Genomic DNA, 20,203 nt, shown 5'->3' with positions numbered 1-20,203 from the left:
TACGCAGTCAAAAAATTCAATTGTATAAAGCAATAAATGTTTCCTCACTTTTAACTAAAATGCTTTAATTTCAAAAATAATTATTTACCATCAGTTAAATCTCATATGTAATTGGTCAAGGTTGTTTGTGAACATATATGAGTTCACTTTCACAAGTCTAGAAATCAAACCTATTTACCATTTTTATGAACATACATTCAACTCAAGGGCATAAAGGTAAATATCAAATTTCTAATTATATTTTGTAAATATAAAATTATGAAATTGGATATATGATTATTTTGGTAAATGAATAAAAGTATATTAATAAGTTTGAAACTAAATCTAGGAGTTTGAATTTTATACCCACTCTAATTTGACCTTCTACTACATATATGATTTTCAATCTCTAATTCAAGTGTGAGTTCATCCAATACTTCTCTTATAATGACATCTTCATAAGATTATGGTTAAATACGTCATTGTACACCATAATACAATACAACCTATTATAATACTATGAAACATCCTCCCACAATCACATGTTTTTTTTAAGAAAGAACATCTGATGGATTACATGATATGTATACCCTTGATTTATGATTTGATTGTTGACAGATAGCCAAAAACATCGATCGTGTTTGTTGAGAATCACTTGCATTTCAATGAAACTTGATGCCAATTGACTATTGATTGACATGAAGACATCTTCCCGACGATTTTTTTGAGAGAGAAAATAATGAAATTATATATGTATAGACAAAAAGGATGAGCAACACGCATGACTCAGATAGACCTATATTTGGCCCTTATCGGTTTAGGTTAGACTGAAATCAGACGGATTGGCATCTCGGAGTTAATCAAATGATCTACAATGGACCAATTAAGAGCCTCAATGTCGGCACTACCATGAACTCGATCATTGGCGATGGCCTTTGTAAGCCTTTAAAATAGAATGGGCCTCAATGTGCCAAGTTGGGTTTAGTCGTGGTTCCATAAGTACAAGTGGTGAAAACATATCATTTTACCTTTTTTTTTATAATTTGGCGTTGGACCCACTAGTACATGACCAAGGCCTTGACATATACTAAAGGAGCAAGACGTGCCCATCACCTCAATTCCGCTTTGATTTTCTACCAATAAACCATCAAGCCTCTATGCGTTCGTCTTGATTGTTACACACAAAACAAAACAAAGAAGAAAAAAGGAGAGAAAAGAAACAAAAGAGATATCATCATGACGTGGTTCGATTCATCATTGTCTTCTCACATCAATCATGCTGCGACAACAAACATTTGGCAATAGGGGTGCAACTTGGTCCAGTTTAAGTTGAGACCCGATCGAACCGATAGCTTTGGGGTGGTTTGTTCGATTTGGAACAAATTACGGTTTGGATCCGGGTTACAAAAATGGTGAACCGATCAGTTTGGTTTGGTTCTCGGATCAAACTTGTATAGAATCGAGAACCGAACTCTTATGCAATAAATAAATAAATAAATATATATATATATATATATATATATATAATAATTATTATGAATAATTTTAGGAGTTAAGACATAGATTAATGATCTTTTATGAATAAACTAATGACTTTTTTATAGATAGATTAGTGATTTATTGTATGAAAATTTATATTTATTATATGTTTATTTTTTCATTAAACAATGTTACTTACAATTTATATAATCTTGGTAACCCATAGAACCTAACCGAACCAATCCGACTTTAGTCCGGTTTGGGTTGATTTGGTTCCAATGAAATTTTGTTCGGTTCTAATTCTTATTTAGTGGAACGGACAGTTTCAATTTGACCTCAAACCGAACCAAATTGCACCCCTATTTGGCACCATTAAACCTCTCCAAAATAAACCATTAAGAAATTTATTACCATCTTCTTATGTTCCTCACCACTCACCATTTCTCCTTATTAGAAACATTATATAACTCTTCTATCAATCACCACCACCACCCAATCACTTGATCGCGGTTTATCCTTGCTTTTTTACTCGAGAACCAGAATCCAGGTCCCATGTCTGAGATGAACTACGGTATCTTCTACCATAACAAATACATTTTTTTTATACCATTGGTCCTTGTTGCCATCTGTCCTTGCCCTCTTAATTTTCCTCAAATCCTCATAGTTATGTTTGGTTGCAAATTGGGAAAAAATTTTGTTCTTTCTCAAAACCCCACCCACATGATTCTTAACAACTTAAAGTCCAAAGTGTTTGTCATATTGTTTTGTTTAAGATGATATTGCTTCATCTATGCTAGTAATCCTGAATGTGGCCCATATTGACATAGTATTCTAGGCCCGATTCTCACCTCAGCCCTTATCATTTTGTTAGCCCATTTCCTCTTAACATCAAAGCCCATCAACATCCGATTTTGCTAGTTGTTAGTGCCCAACCCATTAATGGTCAAAACCATTTCCTTTTGCCCATCTGACTCAGAAGGCTTACGAGTACATGTCACTGTGGCTCATCGGCATGCTTTGGCCTAGTTTCTTATGCATACAGTATGGTGTGGTCTTGGTCACGTTTCGGTTATGTATCTTGGCCCTGTGTAGTAGTCAGGCTAAGTTGAGATAGGCCTGATTTGAGTAAATTTTTTCAGAAAACTTACGGGCAAGGCGAGGCTTGGATATAGGTATATTTTTTTGTTTTCGCCTGGACTATTATTAGGCCCTGAATGAATATTGAAATTATCAATGAGGTTCAGGATCATACATACATACATACACCAATCAAAGATGAATAATTCCTCAAAAAGTTGTGTACCATTCTTCCTTCCTATATCAAAACAACAAATGCCCCAACTTTTGTGTAAACATATTGTTTAGGTCATGATGACCCACAAAGCATTTAAATTGGAAAACTCTAATCAACAAAGAGAGAGGTATACCAATTGGTATCATCAACATTCTCCGGTGATGGTGGATGATAAATGACCCTATTATTCAGGAGAATGATACAAAAGGATAAACCTGTTAAGAATTTTTGACAGAGGATTAAGAACTACAAGCACGCGTACAGAGAAGGTTCAATTGCTAGACAATTTGTTTATATGATCCCTTATCTTTGAGATATGGCTTTGACAATGATGATGTACCAAATGTAGCATTTGCACAATGAAAGAATTTAACTTCAAGGAACTACACATGATGTGAATACTTGATAGTTTTGCATTTAAGAAACTGTGGGGTAGGGGTACCTGAAATGAGTTTACTTGCAAGGTAACTTCTGAAACATAATGTAAATGGATCTCAAACAAAATTTCAGTCCACAAAATAGGATGAATGAGAACGAGATCCAACTAAACCAGTTTACATCTAATGTTGTTCTCAAGTTCGACAATGGCAAAAGTGAAAAACCCCAGTATAAGAATGGCCGCCACAATGCCTGGATAGTCTTCTAAGTCTCAAGAAAAACACTGATTTGCAGATGCCAGCTAGCTAGTTTGGTAAAATGTATGAGTGATGACACCCCATTATACTTGGGTTCGATTCCTGCTAGCACCTTATTACTGATCTCATTCGAAAATGGCTTACTGATAAAGGGGGAAAAAAAGTATCAAGAAAAACATGGCAAAGTACTTAATCGGGCTCAATGCTAACTCGACCAATTAGAAAATAAGATTCAAAACACCACAAACCCTACAATCCCATTCAGACCAAAAAAACAGATAAATATAGCCACCAAAAACAGAAACAGCAAATTGGGCTGAGGTGGTAAAGTCTGTATGTGGTAGTGGACAGACTTAGGATCAAGAACCCATCTTCATATTTAAAGAAGAAGAAAATAAACAGAAACAGCCAGAAATGAATGTATAAGCGCTTCCTAGAAGAGGGTCTCTATTGTAAGATAAAAACCCAACCACAACACTATATTAGATATGATCCATAACCAATGGAGTGGGCCAACTCTGTCTTTCATTGCTATAGATGCATTCTAGATACTCAGTATTAGTTGGTCCTACTTGAAAGTCCTCTCTCTGTGTCTATCTCTGGTCTCATCAAGTACACCATGAATCAATTCAACCACATGTATCTATGTTCTACACTTTTGTGGGTCGCTGGGAACACACTAATCACAATATTTCTTTCTTAAGGCACCCGGAAATCAATAGCAACAACAGTCCATAACAAGAGCTGTCGATGAGGTAGGTATTGATTTATTTATAACAAATAAAAAAATCATTGAGGACCACCATGAATAACAGGCATTCTTAGGAATTATCTAGAGGAGAAACAAGCCAACCCAATCTGCATTAAAGAAGTCATAAAGCTTACATTTCGACAATCCAACCAATGATAGCAGGGCTAAATATCCATTTCAACATTGTAAAAACAAACTACAAGTGTTGTCTATAGCCCCACAAATTGTTACATATTAGCTTGTAGATCAGACTACAAGGAGCCAATCATTTCTTAGGTTCCACAAATAACCAATAACAAGATATACCCGAAATCACAGATGTTGTTCTAGAAGAAGACAAGACTGAGGGATAAAACTTGAATAACAAGCAAATATCATATCTAGACAAGTTCACCATGTCACAAATTACAAATATCACTCAAGTAAAGCAAGCTATATAATGCAAGGCCCATATGCTCAGCTAGCACGGCTCTTGATAACGTCAAGACCCATCTCAGTAGGATCGGTTGCTTGCAACTCAACCTGAATTCCATCTAGCTCTCTTTTGAATCTGTCCTTAGAGCTTGCATAAATCATTTTGCTTCTCACCCTTGAAGTATCAGGAGACCTTCATAAAGAAAGAAAAGAAAACAAATATAAACAGTAGACTAGAGCATGAACAGTGAAAAAAAAAGACCGACATTAAGGATTACCATGCAATGAAGAAAATCCTGCTTTTCTGGCAATTTTCTGCTGTAACAAAGTCGAAATCATAGACAGCGTATCGGCACTCATCTGCAGGGAGGCTTGCAGTGAAATCTTCATAGCTTTCGGTGGGCTCACCGACCTTTTCCACAACAATCTGCTTCTGTTTGTCCTCTATCTTGAAAACTATGAAGCGATAAGTTCTTTTTGCTTTTAATTCAAGAAACCTTAGCTTGCAGTCATCATGAACACCAAACCCTGAGGCTGCATTGGCCTATAGTTGGGTAAATTTTAATAACAATCACCATTGACAGCCCATGGATCAGAAAAAAAAAAAAAAAGATCTAGAAAAGATTCTTTCTATTTGTACAGGTGGAGAACAACTGTAGAATTTAGACCAAATCGTAGACAAACAAATATTTAATTGAAGGTTCGAGAGTAATAACAGAGATCAAGACAATCAAATTATACGCAGAGGAAGATCCCACAAAACAGATATAGTTTAATAGTTTGGAGCTTACAGAAATCAGATCGAAGCAAATTATATGTAGAGTGTAGACCAAATCATAGATAAACAAATATTCAAGACTAATAACAGAGATCAAAGCAATCAAATTATATGCAGAGGAAGATCCCACAAAACAGTAATAGTTTATGTTTAACAGTTTGGAGGAGCATACAGAAACCAGATCGTAGCAAAAAAATAATAAATATGGAGAATCTATGAGACAAATCAAACAAGAAACCCTAAATTAAGCTGTTGCAAGGAAATATTAGGGCCAATAAGATTCAACAACTGTACAACCCCAAAGAAGAAGAATTTCAAGGAATCACACACAGAAAACATCTTGAAATAAAAGAAAATCAGGCACATTAAAAATAGAATCAACAACAACTATAACAATCCCAACGAATCATAATTTCAAGGAAACACAGAGAAAACAGAACATCTACGCTCCTAAAACCGTATCAATCGGTCACACGAATCCCAAAAAAAATATTCAAAATTTACCAAATCCAGCAACTAAAAGAAAACAAGATACATCACCAATAGATTCAGAGATCTAAGATTAAATCCAATGTAAATCAGATCTGTGAGATAATCGAACAAAAAAATTCTCGGATTTGAGCAAAATAAACTCTCAAATCAGATTCGATTGCAGATCAAGAACCAAAATCAATAATAAACAAAATGAAGGAAAATCAAATACGCAAAAGCAGAAAAAGAAACCCTAGCAAATCAAGAAATTATAGTAAAGAAACTCACCATTTTTTAAGGAGATTGATCGAAGAAAATAAGATGAGATGAGAGAATCTAGGCCACCAGGAGTGGACAAAGATATAGAGAAAGAGAGACACTCGTACAACAAGGATTCTACCACTTTAGCAATGAAATCAATGGAGTCCCCTTGTTAATCGGTGGCTCTCAATACAGATCATGACAAGGCTTATACATAATCACAGATAAAAAATAAAAATAAAAAAGTATGTCTGTCCAATAAAAAGATGCCACGTTATAAAGTATCGGTTTTTTCAGGGTTAGGCCGTTCGAGTGAAGTAGGTTCGGTTGAGCAAGCGATTCATCAGACCAGCCAACCAACCTGATAAGACGTCACGTGTCAACAAAACAGGGGTTATCTTAGGGTTAGCTCGGTCTAGTGAATTAGGTTCGGTCGAGGAAGCGGTTCAGCGGACCAGCCGACCAACCTAAAAAATAAAGGACAATGTAGTCGGTTTCGAGTATTTCTTCTAGTTTGGCAGCGAATTAACAAAAGAGAAACACTTTCCTTACTAACTTAGTTAGATTTCAAATCTTACCAAAGTTATTGAATTGAGCTCAAATGGATTACCAAACTAGCTATCCAATTTTCATGGAAAAACTCAGATGAAAAATAAATAAATCTAAAAAATAATTTTCTTTGTAGTTGATCCTATGTTTTGAAAATGGAAGGTTATTGAACTCCCACCATGTCCCCAAATTTAAAAAATCGTGAAAATTAATCTTTTTAATGTTTACTTTTATTTGAAAAAATTCAAAATTTTTACTCTACGTCACTGTGTCATTGGGTTCATTGGATCATGTTTTTTGGATGCAATAAAGTGAGTTCAATGACCCTTAGTAAGATTTGAAATCTTACCAAGCTAGTAAGGCGAGACTTACTCTTACTAAAATATCTTAAGGTAAGGTTTTGTTAACAAGTGTCCTATTGGTTGGAATTGAATTTCCTAAAACAAAATGCCTACAAAAGATTCTTTTTACAAAAAACTACCCTCAAATGCTTTTGCCCGAGGTGTATTTAATGTAGCTTAGGGTGTACCCTTGGGGCACATGTTAACAAAGGAGTCCTCTTAGCCTTTCTAAGTTAGTAAGGATTTCACCCTCACTAAGTCTTCTCGGACTCATCTTATGGCATCTAATAGCATGATCCGAGCTTCAAGGTTTTAGAGAGCAAAATTCTATGAACTTAAAAAAAAATACAAAAAAAATTATTTTTCACCGTTAGATTTCAATTTTAAGTTTAGAAATTATGTGAATGTTCAGTAACTATCCATTGTCAAAACCTTGGATCAAGTTCAAAAGAAATTGATTTTAATTTTAAGTTTAGCAGTTATGTGAATGTTCAGTAACTGTCCATCGTCAAAATCTCGGATCAAGCTTAAAAGAAATTGATTTTTTTAATTTAATTTATTTTATTCTTTTATTTGAGTGTTTCGAATAAGTTTAGAGACTATGGTGTTGGATTTCTGACATGGTAATCTATTTGAGCAAAACAACCTTTAGTAAGGCTGAAAATCTTACAAAGTCAGTAAGAAAAAGATTTCTCTTAACAAAATCCTTTGTACAATTTACTTAGATTGTATTAGACTTTCTATTGTTTTAGTCACACCGCTGAATGAAATTATACATAATAGATGAATAAAGGATATAAACCTAAGAATATTGATTCTAAAATGAAAATGGGAAAATTTACAAAATCAATCTTTGATTTTCTTCATCTCACTCTTTCAAATTGGTGTCGCAATGTTCCAAAGGACTAAATAATCAACTAGGCCCGAAGGAAGATCACTTCAATAACACCATAATGAAGAAAGAAAACGCATGAGCCCTTCCAGGGCGGAACTAGTAAGGAGACATTGGGGACAATTGCCCCCACTTAACTTTTTTGGGCATTTTAGATATCCTTGAATTTATGCTTAAATTTGAAATACCCTTGCATTATGAACTACTGATATGCCCCATTTGACCTTATTGCCTCCACTCCCTCATCTCTTTCCAATTTTCGCCCCTCCTCCTTCAATTAAATATAAGTTTACCCCCGCTAAAAGAAAATCCTGACTCCCCCCCTCAGCCCTTCTTGAATGTAAGTTCTAAGATAGTTTTGAGAAAGAGATCATCAGATTGGGCCGAAATGGTGGTTTAAGTGGACTCCAAGCAATAAGTGTGCGATAGTGTAATCATACATGTGTGATAGTATAATAGAGAAGTTACTATCGAATACCAACACATGTTTTTATGCATCATGCTTGAAGAGTCTTCATCAAATTGTCTCAAAATTGTCATTATTACAATTGAAATCATAGAAAGTGATTAGATAAGTTCAAACATAATACGACCAATGATTTTCAAACCCATACAAAAGGGGTGATTAACAAAGATATACAAGATCTATGAGAAAGAATTCATTAGTGTGCAAAAATTCTGTTGACTTGATCATCCGAATATGACTATGTTGAAAAATCAAACTTAAAATTGATTTAGTTTGTGAACAAATTGTTAAAATAAATGTTAATAAATGATGATTAATATTTATTTAAAATTGATTCAAATAAAATTAATTTGGTTTATTTTAAAAAATGATATTTAGAAAGTTACTTTATGGTTGGTTTACTTTTTGTTAAAAGAAAAGTAAGTAATTTTTAAAAAGAGCATTTCTATTGGTTGATAACTTTTCACATGGATTGGAATTTGTAAAAGTTCTTTTGGCTCCTTTTTTCAAATTTTCATAAATCCCACATTGCTTTTTAAAATGTTTTGGAGGGATTTTTAAACCTATATATAAGAACCTATTCTCAACTCTTTCTTCATTCCAAAGACTCTCTCCTTGAGAGCTCCTAATGGCTTCAAGCTATATGGAAATTTAATAATTCTTTTTATTTTATTTTATATATATATATTATATATATATATATATATATAATATATATAGATATAAAATAAGAAAGAAAGAAGAAAAGAAAGAAAGAGAGAGAGAGAAAAATTAAATATTTAATAGGGCCGTCCAATTTTGGATAGGCACCAAGGCCGAACCGAAAGGTGTCGAAGGGGCTTAAGGGTGCTTAACGGATTCCTTGATCCGAATAGGTACCTAGTGGTTCCAATGGGTTTCATACCTATTGAGATTCAAAAATCATTTACGAATAGGTGTGATTTTTAAATTGATATATATTTATGGAGATTAATTCTGTTAAAAATATAACTAATTTTAAGAAAATTTCTACAAAAAAGAGGCATTCGTGTATCCGAGATTCTGAGTGACAGATTTTCTCAAAATAGTGCAAATTTTGAGGAAATATACAGTTGTGTTAGAACTGGGCTCTGTTGTATCCTGAAGACAAGTTCGCCAGCAACCCATCTGCATCTTCGTGTTTAATCGGAGTGGGGGCGTCTGTTGTCTATAAGACAACGTAGATTACTACGTGCCTCAGAGCAATACAATTTAAGTTCAAGTTCTATTTTTTCTAACAATTTATAGACAACAGAAGATTGCTCTAATGGCACAAAGCATCAAGTTTATGAATCAAGACCTTGTAAAACTTGATCGTTTTGATGGGTCGAATTTCAAACGATGGCAACAGAAGGTGTTCTTTATGCTCCGTCAATTTAAGGTCGCTTATGTGCTTACAACAGCATGTCCAACTATTTCAACGGATGCAACTTCTGAACAAATCGACGCTCAACGAAAATGGCAAGATGATGATCTGGATTGTCGAGATCATGTACTCAATGCAATGACTGACAGATTGTTCAACTCGTTTTGCAAGTACACAACTGCTAAAGAATTATGGGATTCACTAGAGAAGAAGTATTTAACCGAAGATGCGGGTACAAAAACTTTTTTAGTTTCTAAATACTTCGATTTTAAAATAGCAGAAAATAAACCTATTCTTGAACAAGTTCAAGAGTTGCAATTTATTGTTACTGAGATGGAGGAAGAAAATATTAAACTTCCCGAAAGTTTCCAAGTGGGTGCAATAATCTCTAAATTACCACCCAGTTGGAAAGACTATAGAAAAACCCTGTCTCATAATAAAAATTTGCAAACTCTAGATGAGATTTTCAAAGGTTTAAAAATAGAAGAAGAAAATAAGATCAGAGATAAAAAGGATGATCGCTCTGAATCAATTAAGGCTCATATAGTTGAGTCTGTAATTCAAGAAAAGAAAAAATACAACAAGCCTTTTACCAATAGAAAACCATTCAAGAAATTTATCAGGAAAAATGGTCATGGTCAGTTTAAAAAGAATGAAGGTGACTGCTATGTGTGTGGGAAAAAGGGACATTTTGCAAGAGATTGTAGAAAACGTCAAGGTAAAAAACCGAAGACCGAATCTAACATGGTAGGAGATGTAGTGGTTGCCGTTGTGTCCGAAGTAAACATGATTGAAACAAAAGGACATTGGTGGATCGACTCAGGTGCAACACGGCATGTGTCATTTGATAGATCTGCTTTCAAATCATACAAAGTTCAAGATGAAGGACAACTTTACATGGGAAATTCTTCTACCATCAAGATTGCGGGATCCGGTACTGTGGAACTCAAACTCACTTCTGGAAAGACTCTCTTGTTGAAGGATGTTCTACATGCTCCAGAAATTAGGAAGAATTTAATTTCTGCTTGTATGTTAGACAAAAATGGGTTTAAGTTAGTCCTTCATTCTGGAAAACTGATCTTGACCAAAGATGATATTTTTATTGGTAAAGGGTATGTTGTAAACAATATGATTAAGTTGAATGTAATAAATGAAAGTTCTTTTGCTTATATTGTTGAATCTTTTGATTTGTGGCATGCTAGATTAGGACATTTAAATTCTCAAGCTATAAAAAATATGATGAATTTAAATTTAGTACCTAAGTTTAATAAAGAAAATAATGATAAATGCCATATATGTATACAGTCTAAAATAGTAAAGAAATCACATCGTAGTGTAGAGAGAACTTCTACTATCTTAGAATTAATCCATTCAGATTTATGTGAATTAAATGGGATACTAACTAGAGGTGGTAAAAGATATTTTATCACTTTTATTGATGATTTTAGTAGATACTGTTATATATATTTGTTAAGAAATAAAAATGATGCTTTTGAAGCTTTTAAATTATATAAAGCAGAAGTAGAAAATCAAGTAGAAAAGAAAATAAAAATTTTAAGAAGTGATAGAGGAGGGGAATATTTTGATAACGATTTTACTGTTTATTGTGAAAATTTTGGAATTATACATGAAACTTCTGCCCCTAGAACACCTCAACAAAACGGTGTAGCGGAACGTAAAAATAGGACATTAATAGAAATGATAAATTCTATGCTAATAAATTCTGATTTGCCTATGAATTTATGGGGTGAAGCTTTGTATTCTGCATGTCATATTTTAAATAGAGTACCGTATTATAAAGTAAACAAAACACCATATGAACTTTGGAAAAATAGAAAACCGAATTTAAAATATTTGAGAGTATGGGGTTGTTTAGCCTATGTTAGAAAACCAGATGATAAGATTAAAAAATTAGGTTTTAGAACATATAAGTGTGCTTTCATAGGATATGCTCAAAATAGTAAAGCTTATCGATTTTTAAACTTAGATGATAATGTTATTATCGAATCTGTAGAAGCACAATTTTTTGAAAATCTTCAACATAAAGATAATGTTTCTGATTTAAAAAATGAAACTCATTCTGAACAAGTGTTAGGAAAAAGACAAGAAAATGGAGAACTAGAACTTAGGAAAAGTAAGAGACCAAGAAAGGATCCACATTATAATTTTGGTCCAGATTTTTACACCTATGTTTTAGAATCAGATCCTAAGACTTATAAAGAAGCTGTAACATCTTTAGATAGTGTGTTTTGGAAAGAAGCTATGGATGATGAAATAGAATCTATTAAATCTAATAGAACTTGGGATTTAGTATCTTTACCTCCAGGTTGTAAAGCTATAGGACATAAGTGGGTTTTCAAAAAGAAACTAAAACCAGATGGTAGTATAGAAAAATTTAAAGCAAGATTAGTAGCCAAAGGTTTTAGGCAAAAAGAAGGAATAGACTATTTTGATACATTTTCTCCTGTTGCTCGATTAACCTCTATCAGAGTTCTTTTAGCATTAGCATCTATTCATAACTTACATATACATCAAATGGATGTAAAAACTGCATTTTTAAATGGTGATTTAGATGAAGAAATTTACCTAGAACAACCAGAAGGTTATGTAGAATCAAATAAAAGTAATTTGGTTTGTAAATTGAATAAATCTTTATATGGTCTTAAACAATCACCAAAACAGTGGCATGATAAATTTGATAAGAAAATAAAAGAATTTGATTTTAAATCAAATGAATGTGATAGATGTATTTATAGTAAGGTTATAAATCAAAGTTATGTGATTGTGTCATTGTATGTAGATGATATGTTAATTTTTGGTACAGATATTAATATAATTGTAGAAACTAAAAATTATCTTAAATCATCTTTTGATATGAAAGACATTGGAGAGGTAGACTTTATTCTTGGAATAAAAATAATAAAAGAAGATAAAACCATTAGTTTATCTCAAGCACATTATGTTGAAAAAATATTGAAAACATATAATATGTTTGACTGTTCACCTTCTCCTACTCCTTGTGATCCAAGTAAGAAATTATTTAAGAATATGGGTAGAGCAGAATCTCAATTAGAATATTCAAAAATAGTTGGTAGCCTTATGTATTTAATGCAATGTACAAGACCTGATATAGCTTTTATAGTGGGGGTATTGAGTAGATTTACAAGTAACCCAGGACCTAAACATTGGGAAGCAATTAGAAGGGTTCTGAAATATTTAAAAGGTACTCAAAATTATTGTTTACAATATAATAGTAAACCTGAACTAGTAGAAGGGTTCTCAGATGCTACATGGAACTCTGATTCTCATGATTCAAAATCTACAAGTGGTTGGATTTATACTTTAGCAGGAGGAGCGATATCGTGGGGGTCAAAGAAACAAACTTGTATTTCTGCTTCAAGTATGGAATCAGAATACATAGCATTATCGGCTGCGGTAAAAGAAGCAGAATGGCTTCGAAGTTTTATTAAATTTATTCCATTAACTCCTATTTTAGATTATGCAATTACTATTTATTGTGATAATAAAGCTGTGTTAGCCATTTCAGGAAACAGAAAATATAAGGGTAAATCAAGGCATATAGGCCTTAGATATAACATTGTTCGACAGATGTTGACAGATGGGGTGATCGTGCTCGAGTACGTACCAACTTCAGAAATGCTAGCGGATCCGTTAACAAAAGCACTACCTAGAGAGGTAGTTTTGAGAACATCGAGGGGGATGGGCCTAAGACCAATATCCATAAAGACAGAGTAGTGGAACCTCAACTTAGTAGATTTGGAGATCCCATTTTCTAAGTTCAAAGAGATAAGAAGCTACTTTACTGTCTTTGTAAGTGCACATAATATTTATATTGGCTATCCCTATGATGTTACTTAGTGCACATATCTTGTAATGTGAAAAGGATGAGTTAAACTCTTAATGAATTTGTAGGCTATTTAAAGCTTGGGTGTCAAAGAAGTTACAAGAGCACTCATGACAAATTCACCTATATGAGTACAAAGGTTTAACTACTTTAAACAGAGAATTGGTCATCTCTCTGAAATACTCATGAAAATCAGGATTTAAGCGCTTGACTGCAAAGCGCTATTCTTTGTCACTAATGAGTTAGATTATAATAAGTGTATATATAATTCCGGTTTATTTCATAGAATTTAAGTTCAAAGCTATAAGCTACTTAAATATCTTATAAACTTTGAATTATATATATAAGCCAAAGGTTCAAACCGTTAGGTACCTATGGTTATACTTATTATGATCATTCTGATACACATTCAGTTTGCCTCTATTAATTAATTATTTTTTGAATCAAGTGGGGGATTGTTAAAATAAATGTTAATAAATGATGATTAATATTTATTTAAAATTGATTCAAATAAAATTAATTTGGTTTATTTTAAAAAATGATATTTAGAAAGTTACTTTATGGTTGGTTTACTTTTTGTTAAAAGAAAAGTAAGTAATTTTTAAAAAGAGCATTTCTATTGGTTGATAACTTTTCACATGGATTGGAATTTGTAAAAGTTCTTTTGGCTCCTTTTTTCAAATTTTCATAAATCCCACATTGCTTTTTAAAATGTTTTGGAGGGATTTTTAAACCTATATATAAGAACCTATTCTCAACTCTTTCTTCATTCCAAAGACTCTCTCCTTGAGAGCTCCTAATGGCTTCAAGCTATATGGAAATTTAAAAATTCTTTTTATTTTATTTTATATATATATATATATATATAATATATATTATATATATATAGATATAAAATAAGAAAGAAAGAAAGAAAAGAAAGAAAGAGAGAGAGAGAAAAATTAAATATTTAATAGGTCCGTCCAATTTTGGATAGGCACCAAGGCCGAACCGAAAGGTGTCGAAGGGGCTTAAGGGTGCTTAACGGATTCCTTGATCCGAATAGGTACCTAGTGGTTCCAATGGGTTTCATACCTATTGAGATTCAAAAATCATTTACGAATAGGTGTGATTTTTAAATTGATATATATTTATGGAGATTAATTCTGTTAAAAATATAACTAATTTTAAGAAAATTTCTACAAAAAAGAGGCATTCGTGTATCCGAGATTCTGAGTGACAGATTTTCTCAAAATAGTGCAAATTTTGATGAAATATACAGTTGTGTTAGAACTGGGCTCTGTTGTATCCTGAAGACAAGTTCGCCAGCAACCCATCTGCATCTTCGTGTTTAATCGGAGTGGGGGCGTCTGTTGTCTATAAGACAACGTAGATTACTACGTGCCTCAGAGCAATACAATTTAAGTTCAAGTTCTATTTTTTCTAACACAAATAAATAAAGAATTATGATCATTGATCAAATCAACTTGGTTAAGAGACGCGTAAATGTTTCTTGAAGATAATCGAAGTCTTTCATTTGTGCAAGGGACACGGCAACACTATTTCCGAGATTCAACCTAGCTTGGACTTGATCTCATTCCTTTATAAGTATGCACTACTCGATAGAAACTTGTACCTTGTCTCTTTAGGATGTCCAAAAATGAGTGAAGAAATCCAACACCACTTACATTATCTGAAATGGGCAGATACAATTATTTAAAATTCATTTTCATATATTTCTCAAGAGGTTATTTGGACGTTCTCACCTCCCATATATATTTCTAAAATCCCTTATTAATAAATAACAAATAATAATAATAAAAATAAAAATAAAGGGAAGAAAAGAGAAAAACAAAAAGCCAAAAAAGAGTCATCATAAACTGATTAAAAAAACACTCAAAGAACGTGGCATGTGCGTAGAACCATAGATTTCCTCGGGATACACAACAAAATATCAATGATTCAATTTTGAGTGTCTTTTTGAGTCAGTTTATCATTATTTAAAATAATGAAAAGTGACTTAAAATTTAAGATTGATCAATGGTATGATGCCGTATGTATTGAAGGTTTTCTTAAGATATTTTTTGAATCATTCTAAACTGACTTCCTTCGACACAACACTCAACATGGTTCCCTCAATACTGCCACATTGGTACAATGTTGAGTCTAATGCCAAAGGAAATCAGTTAAACATTTTCCACTTTTGTTTTTAAATTGTAAATGCCCTCAATAAACGAGGTGTTGTGAGATTGGTTAATCTAAAATCGATTAAAATTTGGAACGATTTTTCTAGGTACAAAAATTTTCTTGGTTTGGCCCTATTTGTGATGAGAAATACTGAATTGAGTCCACTAAGTCTCTTCGCCTACTCTACCATCTGATGAGATGACTGTAACCATCAGATATGTGGAGCTTCTATCAATTCTGTTGTGACCATTCAGAATAGAATTAAATCATTTTTCTTTTCTTTGATCACCATTGACAAACATTTTCCTTTCTAATTTAGTAATATTTGCAGGCTTACTAAGGGTCGTTTTGTCTAAATGCATTACCAAATCAGCAACCCAGCAGCACAACCCTCTAAAAGTTTCTTCGAAAAATTCAAATAAAAAAAAAAAAAAAATTTTAAAAATATATTTTTTGAACTTGATCCAAGGTTTTCAAAATGGACGACTACCGAACTTCCACATGACTCTCAAACTTAAAATTAGAATTCAACGGTGAAAAATAGTTTTTTTTTTTTTTTTTTTCGAAGTTCATAGAATTTTGTCCTCTACAACCCTGAAGCATCGGATCGTGTTTTTAAATGCCACAAGATGACTTGAACGGCCCTTAGTGAGGGTAAAATTAGTAAGACTAACCAGACTCATCACCATAAAAGGCATCAGGGCTGAGGCCTAGTCACTTTCACACTTATGGTTTGGGGTAGACTTAAAGAATTGGATGGAAGAAGGCTCCCCTCTTTACTTGAAAAGTAAGAATTTTTGAAAAATTGACCTTTGTATGGTATGCAAGACTTCCAAGTATTATTCCTTTCTTATTAAGAACAGGTAAAGACGTATTGGAGAGTGGGGAGCCACTACTCCACGACTTGTGCACATTATTAATTCCATATATTTTTTTCTTCCACTTTCAACATCGTCAGCATCATTTGCCCAAGTTTGGCCCACTATTAATTCTTTTTTTTTTTTTTTTTTTTTTTGTGTGTGTGTGTGTGTAAAATTACTTAATAATCCCTGATGTTAACTTTTTTTTATTAATTTAGTCATTGACTTTTGTGGATTATCAAAGCAGTCCATTTAGTAAATACTTTTTTTTAAATAATCCTTGAACCCCACTTTAGATATTTCTCACGATTGAAATATTGAAATTGTCCTAATCATTCAAATTCATCATTTTCGTTAAAAAATAATAAAAAAAGATTTTCGACATTTCAATTGAGTTTTAGAGACTCTATTTCGATGAAAAGGATTTGACAAAAAAAGAAGAAGTCATTTTCAAGTATTTTTTCTAATAATTTTGAAGATGTATGTAAAAAAAATTATAATTTTTCAATTATTTTATTTCATTTTTAAATGAAAATTAATCAAGATGGTTCTTTTGGTTTGAAATCATCAACACAAATCGTTATGTCAAGTTTGAAGTTGATCTTTTCATTTATTTTAGTTGGAAAAACTAAAAAAAAAAATTTGAAAACGGGTAAATTTACAACGTTGAGATCAACAATTTTAATTTTTGAGTTCAATATTTTTATTGTTAATGTCGACATTTTTTTTAATTATTGGTGAGGTCGACAATAACTTTTTTTTAAAAAAAATTATCATTCTCGACACTGTAAAACCCACCCGATTTTTTTTTTTTTTAGTGTTTCCAATTAAAATACATGGAAAGATTGACTTAAAACTTGACATAACGACTTGTGTAGATAATTACAAACCAAAAGAACCATCCTTGATCAATTTTCATTCGAAAAGGAAGTAAAATAATTGAAAAAGTCATTTTTTTTCATAAATCTTTAAAATGCTTGAAAATAATTTCTTCATCCTTCTCAAATCCTTTTCATCAGAATGGAATCTCCAAAATTCATTCGGGATGTCGAAAATCCAATTTTTTAGACGAAAAATAGTGAGTTTGAATGATTAAGAACAATTAACATGCTTGATAAGACATGAGTTCTAGTATTATTATTTCTTTGTAGGAATGCCCACAAATCTGATTAATTACTCTTCGCGCTTTGTGAGTAGATATATGTATATGCTGACCTAAAGCATATACTTCTGCACCCGGGTCCCTCCCACCAATGAACGATGAGCACCTACATTTTCTTTTTAATTAAATTCACATTAACGACAAGATCTATTATCAATTCTCACATGTCCCCAAAAATTTAGAGTAGGTGTAAATTCTCCCAATTATTGACCTACCATACTACCTGTTATAAAAATGGGTAAAATTTTTGACATTTCAATCATGAGAAATGTCTAGAGCGAGCTTTATGAACTGTTTTGAAAAGAGAGACTTACTAAGTGGATTATTTTGATGAAGTGTAAATGTCAAGAATTCAATTGAAAGAAAAGTTAGCACCAAGGACTGTTAAGTAATTTTCCCTTTTTCTTACTTAGAACTTCAGCTTCATTTACCCAAGTTTGGCCCACTGTGATCCACCCACCAAAAATTCTGCCAAATTGGCAAATTCTGAATGCTGGAATGAGCCCCACCCAACAAAATATTGGCTTTAAATCGCCAAGGAGAACCCATTTATGGTCTGCCATGACTAGAATAGAAACAAGCGTCCTTTGTTAGATTGATAAAGACATTTTGATCAATGATTTTGAGGACCAACAAATTGCAATACTGTATAGGTCGAATGATTTTCAGCCATCACCAAAACCACTTAGCAAATAATTTTAACCGAAAATTAAAAACATAAGCAAACAAATTTAGACACACTTCATCAGGGAATTGATCTACACAATTCGTCTAGGAATTGAATTTCAAATTGTCAGGCCCTTGATCTGCCACTACAGACCTTTTTTTTTTTTTAAAAAAAAAAAAAACCTCCAGGATCTAGAGCTCTCTCAATTCAGACTACAATATTTCCCTGATCTATAAAACCAATCGTCCAATCTCAACAAATTTCATCATGGAAGTACAGAATAATTGAACAAGCAGAGCTTCCTGTATAAACCATCCATTCTTTCCTTTGGGAATAATGAGAAAAAATTAAAATCTTTTTCAAAATTCTTAAATAAGAGCCTGGAACCTGAGACAGGGCACTGGCCATGGTACCTGGAGAAGTTTTTATCGATTCTCAGAATCTCACTACACGCACAAATAAATTACCTAGACAATCTCATTTCACTCTTATCCACTAAAGTGCCAAAAATTAAATTGTTGTTCAAGGTGATTGAGAAACAAGGCTCAAACTCCATCCAAGAATATCTCCCAAACCAAACACCACTTGATTAGGCTAGTTAATTTCAAGCACACACAAAAAGTGCAAAAACTGCACAACGAAAAAAGGAGAAGCTTTGTCAAGTTTCTAATGCAATCTTCCTCCAGGATCCTACCATATACTTGCTTTGAATAATTATTCTCTAGCAATCAGTCTTCACACCTTTGATACCATCCATCTTTGGCGTGATTATTTCAATTTTCTGAGCCAACTAAAGCATACAACATCCCAATCCATCAACACTATCATTACAACTAAAAACACAGTAGTATGTAAGGAGGATACAAAGCTGATGTTGTAAAACCAAAGCAACACAATCATCAGCAAGTATTGAACACATTAAATAGATCCTGTTTGGGTTAGTTGGCCAAATCGAGTCCCCACCCAACCCATTGACACATCTATATGTGTGGATCCTAAATGTCATAGAAAAAAGCATAATAATCAAGGATCCCACATCTTGATTATATATCCCCCATCTCATCTCACCAAATTGCAATTACGAGTGATAAATCTCATAAAAAGTGTTTCTGAATTGTTATTGTCCAGTCTGGAACAATCTCAGTTACGTAATTCTGCAAATCAACATTACCAAACAGATTTCGTAATTTAAAAACACTATTGTATGAGTTACTCTCATCGAAGCATTTTTGCACAAGTCACTCAGAAGTTACGTAAGTTAAACCTCTAAACACTACCTAATTGCTTTACAAGACCTACTCATTTGACTTGTAAGTTACGATTTCTCCGTTGCGCACATTACTTCACATTCCTACTATAACAACTTTACAACAAAATCTACTGCAGTAACAATAACAGTAGAATAAAAACCACATGTATATACCAAGACAACACAGCTACTAGATGGTTTCTTTGTAGCAGATAAATGCATACATATTCTACATACTTTTAATTGCATTAATCGGGTGGAAATTTAACACGTGTGGAAGAAATTGAATTCAACTCATTATATTTAACTTCATGATTCAAATATTGTTTTTGTTCGAACTAAAATAACTTGTAGTATTTTAATTTGTGAGATTAGAGTTCACAAAAATTATTGTTCTTGATTACTTATGAAAATTCATTGAAAATTTTTCAACGTGCTATGACTGTGGGTGGCAAGACACATAGATGACTCTAATCAAAATTCCTCGGACTGAGACAACTCAAGACAATTCAACCTAATCTGATCCAAACACCCTAAACC

General features: G+C 32.7%; 1 protein-coding gene across 1 annotated transcript; it reads right to left on the bottom strand.

The window, feature by feature from the left end:
• Nucleotides 1–4,273: 4,273 nt before the first annotated feature.
• Nucleotides 4,274–6,258, bottom strand: LOC147399945 (actin-depolymerizing factor 1-like). The gene is made up of 3 exons (XM_086445520.1): nt 6,090–6,258; nt 4,831–5,096; nt 4,274–4,745 (listed from the first exon to the last, which is right to left on the bottom strand). The coding sequence occupies exons 1-3, from the start codon at nt 6,090–6,092 to the stop codon at nt 4,595–4,597; spliced, it is 420 nt and encodes a 139-aa protein (XP_086301646.1). The 5' UTR covers nt 6,093–6,258; the 3' UTR covers nt 4,274–4,594.
• Nucleotides 6,259–20,203: the final 13,945 nt, after the last annotated feature.

This window comes from Akebia trifoliata, chromosome 6 (assembly GCF_017979445.1).
Source record: "Akebia trifoliata isolate Shusen 1 chromosome 6, ASM1797944v1, whole genome shotgun sequence".
NCBI lineage: Eukaryota > Viridiplantae > Streptophyta > Magnoliopsida > Ranunculales > Lardizabalaceae > Akebia > Akebia trifoliata.
Note: the sequence above shows the minus strand (reverse complement) of the source record. Positions and strands in the feature narration are given on the sequence as shown.